Below are 12,074 nucleotides of genomic sequence, written 5' to 3'. Positions count from 1 at the left end.
AACAAGGGTAGTTGTATCCAAGCCCTCCCCATGGCTCCCATCCCCTCCCTCTGTGACAGGCCATTTGTCCAACATGGTAGGAGAGCACCAGTAGAGAAGGGAGTGCTGCACAAGTGTGATGCAAAGCTCCATCTCTGCCATCCTAAGACCCACAGCAGGATAGAAAACAGCCGTGCCTCTGGGAAACCAGGAAAGGAACCTCAGCTATGCTTTGTTCTTCAACAGGAACAGGGAAGGACAGCAGTAGTTAATGCAGAGGGATCTCTGAAGTACAAACAGGGTCAGAAGAAGCATCCACCCCCATAACTGGGGTGGATCAGCTTTCCACAGCTGAGGCTGAGGGCCCTGCGAAATGCCTCTGATAGGAGCTCTGAGGTGAGGCTTCTTTCCACGAGTGATGATTTGGTTTCCCAGAGCATCTGGCTTTGAGAGCCAAGGAGAGCAGCCCCGAGTCCCTCTAGGTGCAGCTGTGCCTCATGTGGAAGTTGACCACGTACTCGGCGTTGGTGCGCTGCACCGAGATGGCGAAGGGCTCGAAGGGGTGGAAGGTGAAGGCGACCAGGCGCCGCACCGTGTGATTGATGGGGCGCCCCAGGAGCCCCGCCTGGATCTCGAACTTCAGCAGGCCAGAATCACGAGCGTAAAATCTGAAAGGAAGAGAAAGTCAATTACTGATGTTCCCGACTATTGACTTTGCCATCTGGGCTCTTTGCACACAGAGACAAGTGCCTTGTTCAAGCTCTGGTGCTCCCTGATGGACAGAAGGTGCTTAGCTGGGGTCAGGCTCTTGGCTTTGCAGGGAAGTCCCTCTCGGGGCAGTTGTTTTCCACTGTTTAGAAAAGTATCACTTTATTATTAGCAACGAGAGAACTCTGCCTGTCACTTTGATGGACAAAGCTGACTTCACAAGAGGGAGTCAGTTTGGTTCAGACCCCACCTTTGCTAGCTCACCATCCTCTGTTAATGCAAGATGTCCCCCTTAATCCCTAAGGCAGATATACTGTATAGAACTGAGCTCCCTTCCCTTAGCAATGGCCTTCACTGAGAATGTCAGGCCACCCTTTCCTCCCCTGGTATTGCCAGGGAAGGCTTTACACTGCTGTCCTTGTGCCTACTACCTCCCTGATCAGTCAAGGAAGTCAATCCAATCCTGCTCAAGGGTGCCAAAGGTTGTACTGTTCAAGCAAGGCTTTGCAATTCCTTTTAGACTGCCAACAAGAAAGCATTAATGAGATAGTGCAGGAGGTACCTGATGAATTTGATTCAATAACCACAGCAAGGACACAGGTCAAGGAAAACCTTGTGGCCTTCCACGGTCAGCCACACACCTGCCTGTGGGTCAAGCTCACGTGCATCTCCAACAGGTGAGCTCTGGAACACAGTTCCAGCAGAGAGGGAACATTTTCAGGGGGATGAAACAAACAGTGCTGAAGAGACAGGTGAGTCCAGGGAAGTTCTTTGCTTCTTGAACTTTCCCTGCACACTCTGTGTACCTGATATAAGCCCACATAACACCACTGTCCTCTGCTGCTGTCAGAATACAGGACCCTCTGTGAGGATCCCACCCTCCCTGAGACTTTGGAGAAGGCTTCTGGGATGTAGTGGTGGAGGTTTCTGGAGGTGGAACCTTCACCAGGTAGCTGGGCTCTAAGTCAAGTCCTCACCCTGAAGCTGTCTCTGTTTGTTAGACCATTTTCACTAGACCTCTTCCAACTCCAGGCACAGAATTGCCATTATGCCTCCCAGCTGTTTTCTTTTCCACCAACACTTAGTGCATGCGGGTATTTTGCATTTTCCTCTGATTTTAACTCCAAGAATGCTTTTAATGTCGGAGCACATCTCCCCCCCCCGCCAGCAATACGATGCACTCAGCTCTCAGCCTGGAAGAATGGATGATGACAGACACCAGCAATGCTGTTTCAGGAGCAGACATACTCCACATTTTAACAACACAGCCTATTGAGAACCTCATGTTCTTCCTGGAGGGCCACTCTCCTCTCCCTTCCTCTAAATCAAAGTGCCAGCCAGCCCTGCCTGAAAATTGCACACAAGAACCCAGCAAGAGAGTCACAATCTTGGTATTTGGCTTTTCAAAAAGCCCTTTCCCTCCTACACAAGGCTGGGTATGCAGAGGGTCATTCTTTAAATAAAGCACAGTCCCTCATCTGTTCCTCTCTCCCCCAATTCACAACAATTTACTACTCAAGATGAAGCTCCCTGTAATCTTAAAGATGTGCTCAGTTTGGTATTTTTAAATGTATTTTTAAAAGTGCTCTGCAATCAGAGGCCATTTCCATGGGCTCTCATTCTGGGGATAAATTAGGCACTGCAACATAAAATTGTATGTCAACAGAAACAGCAAGACCAGCCTTTTCAAACTGTAGGAAAATGGAAGATTTATCTGCAGACCAATTCTTTGGTTAAATGGCTCCTTATTAGCCATCTAGATGGATTTTAGAGACCCCCTGCTATAGGTAGAGCTGTGTTAGAGCCTCTTCCCTCAAGTGCCATCATTTCACCCACTGAATCTCTCTTCAAGCCTCCTGAAAAGAGACTGGAAGGCAGTGGTGATGGGGAACCTAAAGTCCTTCCCACCTGACAGCAAACAACCACTGGTCTCTTAAAGAGGCAGAATTGAACTTTCCGGGATGCAGAAAAGCACCAAGGGTTAAAAGAACACAGAAATATTGAATTTATGTGGAAAAGGTCTGGAAACCTTCCTAGCTCACACATGCCAGGAAACTGCACACCGATTAGAACACCCTTAGCTACTGAAGGGTTTTCCATTCCATACAATTACAGGACTTACATTACAAATCCTGTGGTCCCTCATTTCCAAGCCCTCTAACCCCAACAGGCAGCTGGCATTATTTTATTAATCCCTTTGTTTTGCACATGAGAACCACAGCAGCACTATTTCAGCTACTGAATGGTTAAGGTTAGCGCCTCATCTTCTGCTTACTTTCCAAAAACCAGGAGCCCCACTGCTCGGAGGCTCTATTCAAGTCCTAATTGACTCTGCACAGCTTTGAGCTTTAAAAGCTCTGGCTCTGAAACGCTGCTTTGCTCAGGGGAGGGAGGGAAGGTGGCACTTGGCTTTGTTTACTACAAAGACTCCACCGCAGCAAATGACTGCGGTTCTGCTGCCTTTTGTCTGCGGGAGCCGGGCGCAGGTTGGCGCTGGCAGACAACTGCCACCCTGCAAGTTCCCAATGCCAAGCATGACAAGGGGGAAAAGGGCAGGCTTTCTTTGCAGATAACATGGAAGCTGGAGATCAAACCAAATCATACAGGCAGAAGAATCAATTAAATATACATAATTTGGGAATTGAGAGCGCAGGAATAATCAGAAGTTCCCCGCCACCTGAGTCAGGGCCAGGGGAGATATGAAACCACTTTTTGAGAATGCATTGATGAAAATAAAGTTGGGAAGCAGCCCAGAATGATCTCCCTCGGCTGCCTGAGCCCCCAACATGTGTGCAGTTACTAAACAAAGCACTGAGGCACTGAAGGCTCTCTTTGTTTTCAGAGCATAGGTTTGCTTCTGCAGTACTATGAGCAGAAAGACTATTCTGCCTGGATAACTCAGCCTCTTTGAGCCTTTCAAGACAGAGATGCTGGAATTTTAACCACTACCTCTTGCAGCTGTGGCTGCAGCCAACAAAAAGAAATAACTAGTCCTGATGTTTCTTCAAGAAGCATTGCAAACCTCCTTATTCTCAAGCTCAGACTTACTCCCTCTCCCAGCATTGGAGACTCAGACAGAAGAAGCACAGAATGGCCCTAACATCTGGCTAAAATTCCTACTATAGACAGAAATTCCCTACAGCTCACAGAGAGAAGGGAGTATGAAAAGGAGTACAGCTTCCAGGGTGAGAACAGTAAACAAAGAAAGTCTGAAAAAAGCTCAGTCAATACCACAAGCTTTCTGAGTTACACCTAGCCCAGATACTATTTTATTCACAGGACAAACCAGACAATCCTTGCCAACTAAACCCACATGCTCAGAGAGGATCCTTCCAGCTCAGGAAAGCAGACATCAGAGCTGTATCACTGTGCAACCCAAACACAACAGCAGCACTGCAAGAAGAGGAGGAGGAACAAGACCATTCATATGGAAAAGGCTCAAACTCCACTACCCAAACCTTCCTCAGAGCAGAGCAGCTCAGCAAGAAAACATGAAGAGCCCTCCCACACATCCACATTACTGTAAAGGAGAGAGGCCAAGTTTTGTGGGACTGCTGAAAGGACTTCCTAAGAGAAATGTTTCAATCTACTCCCTATTCTGCACAATTGATGCCACATGGCAGAGGTGATTTACAGTGACTCTTTGCACTCTCTCCTCACATACAGCTCCCTGGCCCGTCCCATACCTTATGGGGTGATCACCACAGGTCTTGGGCCGCTCCATGACTGACACCCACTTGTCATCATAGCTGAAAAGGGACAGGTCGAGGTAGGGGCTGCCGCTGTAGGACTGAGCACTGATGGGGAGCTGCCCCAGCAACCGCCGCACAGCCTCCGTGTGCCCTCCGTACTTGGCGTTCACAATCGTGTCTTTGAACCTGCAGCAAACCAAGAGACACCTTTTGTTCACACAAGGCCACAGGTGAACAGCACATCTTAAAAAAAACAAGCAGGAAAACTGAAAGGGAAAGAAAACAACTGCAGTGTAAGAACTAAAACAGCTCATTTCCAAAGATGTATCACAGTGATTCTAGCATCAACCAGTTCGGATGACCTTTTCATCCTCCTTCATCATTACTGTCTCACTGAGAATGTCCAGAGTGACAGAAGGAGAATGTGGCTAACCCACAAGGTCTGGACCCAGCTGCTCTGCAGTACAGGAAATGAACAGGATCAGAAACAGGGAGAGATGGATTAGCATCTCATCAGTCAATCCAAGTTTTACCATGAAGCCTGGAAACAGCATGAGCAAAAGCCAGGGGGCTTTCACAGTAACAGTTGAGCCCTTAATGTTGACCTGACGGTCCTCCTCTCTTCAGCCACTGTTTTAAATACATAAAGGGAGAAACCTTAGATGAAGAAGAACCTTGATGAGAAGCATAAAGCTCTCCAGAAACTACAGTAAGATGAAAGTTCTTCCTGGTGGAGAGAATAACATTGGCTGGATTTCTCTTTCCAAGTAAAATTTGAAACTTTACACGTGCAAGAACAGTCAGATCTACTGCAGGAATAATAAAGAGGGTAAACACTCAGCCAGAAGCCAGCTCACTGTGGACTATGATCTATGGTACTTTGCTGTGGAAGTTACAACACTCCTGTAACAGGCCCTTGTAGCAAGGGGATGAAAAGACTCTCCTTTCTACTTTAACAAAAGGCAGGAGTTGTTCTTCATGAGTCTTCGGTGAGTTCTCTCATTCTCTCTCCCATTAAGCATTATGGATTTCCTGACAGGCTGCTCTAGAAAGTTACAGACATAGTTAACTTCGTCAGACTTACGTGACATCAGCCTAAAGTCAACAGAAGTTTGATGCCCATAAGTGGATGCCAAGTACTTTAAATGATGAGAAACAAGTCACTGGAAGAACAAAACACCCTGAGTCACAACAAAATTTTCCTAGAGAAATAACACACTCTGCCTCTGTCTCATTAAAACAACATCTGACTTTTAAAGCATATTCTAGAAACCCAGGTTATTTTGGTATTTTGCTCAGCTTTCACAACAGATCTAAGCAGATGAGTTTCCTTTCTCCTAGAACAGTAATGAGAACCACAGGTTGGTGACTGATTTTGAGGAAATGCTAGAGTACACATTAAATTCAGAGAGTGTCATTTGGCAAAATACACCCCACTGGATCATGCCAGCATCTTGATAAATTATATCTTCAGGGACCAAAGTTACTGGGCAGTAACACTTCTCCAAAAGAGTTACTGCTCAAGGAGAGATGGAAACATCTTTCCCTCTAAATTCCTTTCCTTTCTTCTAAGCAGCAGTTTGCAGCTGCTTTCTTTCATTCCTCTAACAAGGTAAATGGTGCAGAATATAAAATCAGATGCATCAGGCTGCAAGATGAACATGTCTAGTCCTGACCTTTGCAGCACCTGGCAAAGGGGACCAAAGGAACTGGTTTTCTCAGGGTTGGTATTTGATACTGGCCTTCAGCAGCAGGGGTGAGCGAGTGTCTATACGGAATAAAGCATGCTCCCAATGGCTCACCGGCGCTGGATCTGCCTCGCAAAGTTGTTGCTGGAAGCTGAGCAGGGGAACTGGACAGCCTCACTGTGCAGGGTGGCATTCCTGAAGAGGTCACAGAAGTTCTCAAACAGCTCCAGCAGCTCATCAGATGTGTTCTCAAACACGGCAATGACCTCCGTGGTCACCATGTTGTACACAACGAAGAACGAGGGCTGGGGAGAGAGGCAGAGGTTATCCAGGAGAGCACAGGTGGGGAAGCTGTCCCTTTCTTCTCACCACATCACACCAGAGACCCCATCCAAATTTCTCCACAGCACAGGAGAATCCTACATCCCCACACTAATCCATTCTCCCACTGGAGTGCCTCAACACGTACCAAATTATCCACCACTCAGCTGTGATAATTGAAGAAAACCTAACAGGCTTCCAATTTTTCAACTCAAACTAGATGCAACTAGTTTTCTCTTCTTCTCTGTCCTCCACCAAATCTAAAACACTTACTCAAGTGCCAAATTTAATTTTCATTCCTGCTGACAAAATTACTTCAAATCCACTGCTAGCTGACCTTAAATTATTTTTACCTCTGTGCAGATATATTATTTTCTTCCCCTCCTTAATATCTGCATCACAGAGATGAGCCTTTTTAGTGTACTGTGCACTGTATCACTGCCCACAAAAAGCTGTGCCCTCCAGGTACCCTGCCAACACAGAAATGAAAATCTGAAAGACATTAATGACTTCTTCTTAATGCTGTCATTCTTGTGCAAGATGGCCCTTGTATCATGCTGTGGATTGGCAATGGCAATGAACCCTGGCGAAACAGCAAGAAATTGGGAAAAAAGGTGACATTGTGTCAGCACAGCTACATCAAAGGGAAATGACATTCCCATCCCACTGGGAAAGGGCATATTTAATTCTTGGTCATTAAAAGTAGCTTTCATTAGAGATAGGAGTGCTGGCATCCCAAAGTAAGAACCTGCCTCCACTTCAAAGGGAACTAATTCCTGTGGTATAGACATATCTGATTAAATCTTCTGTCAATAGAAGCAATTCCTAAATGTTTCACCTCCTGCTCCTGAACAATGCTCAGGGATGATGGCAGGCACTCTGCCCACCTCACCCACCCGCAAATATCACAAGGTTTGTTTGTTTTACAGCCCCAAAATAAACTGTGATAATATAATCCAGCCCCCACATGTCCAAATGAAGCACACTAGATGAGGTTACTCACTAGACTAATGCCTGAGGAAAGGGAAGCCCCTCTGAAACAAAGAGTTGGAGCAGAGTGAAGATAAGAGAAGACAGCAGAAGGAAAAACTATTTAAATCACAGAAGACAGGAGGTAGTATCCTCCAACTTTAAATAAAAAAAATTCTTTTGCCAGGTTAACAGAGACACATCTACAGGACATCCCTGAGCAGGGAAACCCTCACTGCTTCTGCAGCACCTGTAACTCTACCAAAGCATCATCACAGCATAGGAGGCAGCAGCTGAGTGCCCCAAAAACCACACAGCAATGCTGTCAGGCCTATCAACATAAGCCTACAACAGCAACAAACCCTCAAGCTACCTATGCAGAGCACACTCTTAAAGACGTCAAAGGATACGATGCAGATTGAGACAAAAAACACAAAACCCACAAACATGAACAGCAACTCCTCAACCTTCTTGGCAGAGAAGCCAGGGGGAGAGAGGAGCCTGAAATTGGATGAAACCTCGTGCTCCTTGGCTGACAGACTGAAGAAAAATGGGAGCTATAGTTATTTTGTGAGCCAAGTTTTACTCAGAAAGCCCTAACACAATGCCTACCTTCAGACAGGTCTGTGGAGACTGCTCCACATCTGGAATTATCTCCTGGAAGAACTGAGAAATGAGATGCTTCTCCTCCAGCACAAAACCCAGCGTCCAAGGCACACTGCAAACAAACCACAAACTGCATCTTAAAGTAACCCTGGGGTGAAGAGAGTCGAGAGCTCCCTGCAGCAAACCAGGCACAAAAGCTCTACTAACCACAGCAGAGTGCAGAGCTGAGCCTGCCACAAACATTTACATCAGGGTCAGGAGCTCATTCCAGACACCAGCAACAAGCAGAAGCCTGCAGGCCACTTCCACAGAGCCTTCATATTTCTGAGACAGAAGTTCAGCTTTACACCAATGGGCAAAATGGATTATATAAAGCCTTACCTATTTCCCCCTAAAGCAACTCATCCTAAACTCCACAGAAGAGGAAAATAAAATAAAACCAACCAGAGTAATCTCCCAGGAATAACTGGACAAAGGCAACACATGAAGAGCTACTGTCTTTTTCTTCTAGGACCTAAGTCCTGGATCTGGTAAAGACGTGGAAAAGAGAACTGCATGAGAGAAAACAAACACCTGGGGAACAATCAGACCTACATGCTGCATTGGAGATTTATTACCAATTCTTGCTAAATACCTTCAACGGAAAAAAACCAAGCTGATTAAAGGAATAAAAATTAGCTTTAAAAATATATCTTAGTTTCACAGGGCTCAAAACGTGACCAATCACTCTAAAAGCAGTAAAAAGAGATGATCAACATGTGGGGTTGTGAAACATCTGGAGGGACCCAGCACTGACTGAGCTATATTTGCTCTAATTCCACTTCTTTAGTACTAAACAGAAAAGAGAAGCAATTGGCCCATTAGCCTGATCTAAAAGCTGCTTCTCCAATTTGGAGAGATCATAAATACTACCTCTTACTGAAGCTGGAAAGACTAAGTATGTAGGCAGAACAAAAATGGTAATTGTACTGGGGGAAATGAAGACTATTATATTTGAAAAACAAGCTTAAAGATACATGAGAAAAAGGAGAGACTGCCTCTACAATTTGAATGGACTATATAAAATATTAGCTAAAAATAAATTCAGTTGGGGATTTGGGGAAGGGAAGAGGATTGAACAGCATCTACCAGCATGGGGAACAATCTTTGGAGAATGGAACTTGCTAACACATCCAATCCTTCTCATTTTGCAGGTGAGAAGGAAGGAAGCAATGAAATTAAGAAAACAAAAGATACAGAAGCTATTCAATATAAGAGGCATCATACGTTCACACAAGAATCAGGTACTGGGGATCCTAAATAACCTTTACGGGTTCAGTAAGGAACAGCTCACAGCACTGTAATGCTTAAGCACTTGTCCCAAAGCAATGAGCAGCCTGAAGAGTGAGGCAGCATCTGAACCAGCCGGTCCAGTGGATCCCTAGCAGGGTGGCTGGAATTAGATGATCTTTAAGACCCCTTCCAACCCAAACCATTCTGTGATTCTATACCTGGGAAGGATCTGTCACCCGCAGCGTGACCACGTCTTCGCTTGTGTATTTAATAAACAGATGGTTCTCATCCAAGAGCTGCATCTTCCACATGCGGAGCTGCCTCAGCTGGTCAAAGTACTGGAAGAACCTTCTTTTTGCTATAGCACTTCCGTCCTGCTCGGCCCTTCTCCACAAGTACACCAGCAGCCTGTGCTTCAGGGAGTTTATGAAGGGCTCTTTGTAAGGGTTGGCCATTCCTGTCTGAGTGTCCCGCTGCACCTCGGGGTACACCGCAGACAGGGTCAGGAGATCGTCCTCGTAGCAGAAGCGGCCGATGGTCCGCACGTCGATGAACGTCCCCTCGGGCGTCACCTGAAAGACGTGAATGGTCTGCTGCTGAACAGAGAGAATGGCCAAGATGTTCTTGTACAGGTACAGCCCCTGGTTGTGAGACAGGATGACTTTGTCGCACTTGAAGGTCCGCGTGTCGCACAGCCTGCCCGTGTGGAGGTCGATGATGTGCAGGGAGTAGTCCTCCAGCGGGGAGCGGGGGTTGGGGGTCACGGACTCGCTGTTGCGGTACACCTCGAAGAAGGGCGGGTGGGGCTCCTCGGGCAGGTAGGCAGCTGAGCCCACGATCACGTACCGGCAGTCATCCGTGAACAGGCTGCACTCCCGGTTCAGGTGCTCCCCGTTGGAGGCCACGTTGGTGATGTGCAACAGCACGAAAAAGCGCTCGAAGAGCCGCCCCCGGATGTTGACAGACCTCTGGTCGCTGCCGTTGGCCAGGATCTCCCCCTCGTAGCCCTGCAGGAGGTCCTCGGCCGCCTGGCAGCCCTGGTACTCGTAGATCTCCAGAGAGGTCTGGTCAGAGGAGAAGGCGATGAAGTATCGGCCATCAGGGGAGAACTTGCGCAGAAAGCACGGCGGCTTCTCCACGTTGACCACGGTGAAGTTGGGGAAGACGTTCTGGTGGAAGATGCGGACTTGGTGCCAGTGGGTACCAGCCTTGCCCGAGCTGATCCGGCGCCGCTCCAGGCGGTGTATGACATTCTGGTTCTGGATGCGCCGCGGCCTGATCGTGGGGGCCTCATGGTCCATGGTCAGAGTTCTACTTCATCTTCATCCTGTGGGGAGAACACACATGCCATGGGACCGGGGTGGAATTCAGGGTACAGGGAACCTGCTCGCATGGACCCACAGCACCCAAGGGAATTGGCTAAAAGGTACAGAGTGAAGGGGTAAAATAGCATGGGAGGACTCAGGGACTGGGAGAAAGATCTCAGTGGGAGGCACAAAGAAAACAAGGACAGTCCAGAGATGCCTCCAGGGCAGTCCTGCCTACTGAACAGAGAGACACAGTGGGACACTAGGAAGAGAAGGAGAAAGCCAGTAAGGGGCGAAGGCACAGGTGCACACTAAGAGAAGAAAGGGAGCCTCCATACACCGGGAAGGGAGTCCAGGAAGACAGGGATAAATGCAGACCTGACAAGCAGCAAGCAGAGTACAGCTTGGAAAGAACGGAGGGAACTGAGAGCGAGGGGGCACAGGAGGAATCACCCGCGATATGTCCGGGCCCACCTGCCGAGAGGCAAGCGAAGAGCTCCGGTCCCCCGGGCTGAGGAGGGACTAAGTTCCAGGGAAACCCAGGGGCAGCCGCGGGCCCGCCTGCCAAAAGTCTCGGGGATCCCAGATAGTCTCCTGCTGGCCCGAGGGGTGAAAGGACACCGGGGACCGGAGGCCGCGGTGATCTCCGAGTCGGTTTAGGACTGGGGAGAGGTTGCGGCAGCGCTCACCGCTAGGGCCGCGCCGGGTCCCTTTCATGCCATGGCCGCCGCCATCTTTCCGCCACAGCACAGAGGCGGGAGGGAACCACGGCACTTCCGCTTCCGGCCTCTGGGCCAGCGAGATAGGGCCTGCCGGGCCAGACAGCCGAGAACGGCCTAGCGCGCCCCCTGGCGGCGGTGAGGACCCCTGCACCAGGCAACCCCAGCGCCCATGCTGGGTCCCGAGCACCAATCCTGCCCCCCCTGCACCCCAGCACCCATCCAGCACCCACCCTGCACCCATCCTGCACCCATCCTGCCCCCCTGCACTCCAGCACCCACCCTGCACCCATCCTGAACCCATCCTGCCCCCCCTGCACTCCAGCACCCACCCTGCACCCATGCTGAACCCATCCTGCCCCCCCTGCACCCTAGAACCCATCCAGCACCCAATGCTGCACCGACCCTGCACCCCAACACCCATCCTGCACCCATCCTGGATCCTGAGCACCCATCCTGCCCCCCCTACATCCCAGAACTCATACTGCACCCCCTCCGCCCTCAGCACCACCTTCACCCATCCTGCACCCAATGCTACACTCACCATGCACCCCTCCTCCACCTCAGCCACCTCATCCCAGCACGTTCTGCAAACCCCATCCAACCATCTCTAAGTCCCCTACATAAACCTTCACCCCCCCCTGCAACTAAACACCCCCTGAACCCCTCCATGCCTGGAGCATCCCAGGCTCCTCCATCCCCAGGAAGGGTTTAGCATGGCCCCATCACTCCCTGCACCCCGAGTCCCAGCACAAGGACACTGCAGGGGACATCACACCTCCCTCCAGCATTCTGGGGTACACCCCAACACTG

General features: G+C 49.0%; 1 protein-coding gene across 1 annotated transcript; it reads right to left on the bottom strand.

The window, feature by feature from the left end:
* Positions 1–360: 360 nt before the first annotated feature.
* DET1 (DET1 partner of COP1 E3 ubiquitin ligase) lies at positions 361–10,536 on the bottom strand. Its single transcript, XM_062501507.1, has 4 exons — positions 9,454–10,536; positions 6,182–6,372; positions 4,374–4,565; positions 361–647 (listed from the first exon to the last, which is right to left on the bottom strand). The coding sequence occupies exons 1-4, from the start codon at positions 10,534–10,536 to the stop codon at positions 458–460; spliced, it is 1,656 nt and encodes a 551-aa protein (XP_062357491.1). The 3' UTR covers positions 361–457.
* Between the last annotated feature and the right edge of the window lie 1,538 nt (positions 10,537–12,074).

This window comes from Cinclus cinclus, chromosome 13, assembly GCF_963662255.1.
Source record: "Cinclus cinclus chromosome 13, bCinCin1.1, whole genome shotgun sequence".
Taxonomy (NCBI): Eukaryota; Metazoa; Chordata; class Aves; order Passeriformes; family Cinclidae; genus Cinclus; species Cinclus cinclus.
The sequence above is the reverse complement of the archived record's forward strand: the minus strand, read 5'-3'. Positions and strand labels throughout refer to the sequence as shown.

Bases quoted from the DNA above. Each gene is read 5' to 3' on its own strand.
- DET1 (XM_062501507.1), bottom strand. From the start codon at position 10,536: ATGGACCATGAGGCCCCCACGATCAGGCCGCGGCGCATCCAGAACCAG. The intron at 6,373-9,453 runs GTATAGAATCAC...CTCTCTCCCCAG, and splicing joins GGGTGACAGATCCTTCCCAG to CCCTCGTTCTTCGTTGTGTA. The intron at 648-4,373 runs GTATGGGACGGG...TCTTCCTTTCAG, and splicing joins TGTGGTGATCACCCCATAAG to ATTTTACGCTCGTGATTCTG.